Consider the following 1,495-nt stretch of genomic DNA (forward strand, 5'->3'; position numbering starts at 1 on the left):
GTGGTAGCGGGAGGCGGGCACCAGCAGCCGCCCCGAGCGCAGCTGGATCCCGTGCCCGGGGCCCAGGGCGAAGGTGGCCCACTCTGGGGAGCAGAGGTGGGAGGAGGGGGCATGAGGAGGGGGCTCCACGGTGCCCCTGCCGTGCCCAACGGGGAAGGGGCTCCAGGGTGTTCCCCCAGCCTGGGTGGGGGGGGAGCAGAGCCCAGCGCTGCCTGGTTGTCCTCACAGGTGGTCACAGAATCACAGAACTGAAGGGACCTCTAGACACCATCCAGTCCAACCCCCCCCTGCCAAAGCAGGATCACCCAGAGCACATTCCCCAGAGAGGTCTGAATGTCTCCAGGGATGGAGACTCCACAGCCTCCCTGGGCAGCCTGTCCCAGGGCTCTGTCACCCTCGCCATAAAGAGGTTTCTCCCCCTATTTCCACATCACTTCCCACATTCCAGCCTGTGCCCATTACCCCTCATCCTGTCCCTGGGCACTGCTGAGCAGAGTCTGGCTCCATCCTCCCTGCACCCACCCTGAGATACCTACAAGCATTAACAAAGTCTCTCAGCTGAACAGCCGCAGCTCCCTCAGCCTTTCCTCACCAGGGAGATGCTCCAATCTCCTCCTCCAGTCCTAACCCCAGCTATAGGACCTCTCCATCTCCTCTTCCCTCCATGCAGGTGGCACAGATACCCTCTCCACCCTCTCTCCTCTGCTTGGAGGCTCCTCTCCCACCCCATTTCTTCAAGGCTTATAGGCTTCCTACTCCAAGGCCACCTCCAGCCAAAGCAGAGGAGGTCCAACCCAGGTGCTCCCTACCCTTGGCTGTGCCCCCCATCCCCTTGGCCACTCTCCAGCGGTCCCACCTTTGATGGTCCCACCGATGACCTGCTGGGTCAGGTCTGTGGCCGCGCTCCAGCTCAGGCCCTGGTCGGTGCTGGTGACGCAGCAGAGGCGGGTGACGTTCTGGCCGGTGGCGATCTGGTAGGCTTCAGGTGTCCTGCCCAGCACCGTGATGAAGAAAAGGAAGAGGGTGCCCGTGAACTCGTCGTAGAGCGGGCAGGGGTTCATGGAGCGGTGGTGCTGCAGCACGGCTGTCTGCAGGGCACGCATGGGCTCCCACTGAGGGCAGGGACAGCGTGAGGGGAGCAGGGACAGCGTGAGGGGAGCAGGGACAGCGTGAGGGGAGCAGGGACACAGCGTGAGGGGAGCAGGGACACAGCGTGAGGGGAGCAGGGACAGCGTGAGGGGAGCAGGGACAGCGTGAGGGGAGCAGGGACAGCATGGGGAACACCCTGCTCCACTCCCATCCCTTCCCTTCTTCACTCCCATCCCTTCCCCTCCGCCATGCGGGTGTCTCCAGGATCTTAGCTGTGCCATGCACAAGTGCTGGAGGAGAACCAACCACCCCTGGCAAAGCAGAACCAACCACCCTGGCACAGCAGAACCAACCCCTCCAGGCAGAGCAGAACCACCCAGCACCTCCAGCCCCCAGGTCCCACCTC

At 63.5% G+C, this 1,495-nt stretch overlaps 1 protein-coding gene across 1 annotated transcript in view; it reads right to left on the reverse strand.

Annotated features, from left to right (window-relative positions):
- Positions 1 to 1,495, reverse strand: part of NEU4 (sialidase 4) — a 21,830-nt gene that overhangs the window by 20,155 nt on the left and 180 nt on the right. The window contains exons 1-2 of the mRNA XM_009996747.1: positions 1,493 to 1,495; positions 857 to 1,112 (exon numbers count right to left, since the gene is read on the reverse strand). The exon at positions 1,493 to 1,495 is cut by the window's right edge and continues 180 nt beyond it. Coding sequence (XP_009995049.1) covers positions 857 to 1,112; positions 1,493 to 1,495 — 259 coding nt within the window. The remainder of the gene's footprint in view (positions 1 to 856; positions 1,113 to 1,492) is intronic.

This window comes from Chaetura pelagica, unplaced genomic scaffold, assembly GCF_000747805.2.
Source record: "Chaetura pelagica isolate M959 unplaced genomic scaffold, ChaPel_1.0 scaffold264, whole genome shotgun sequence".
NCBI classification, from domain to species: Eukaryota; Metazoa; Chordata; class Aves; order Apodiformes; family Apodidae; genus Chaetura; species Chaetura pelagica.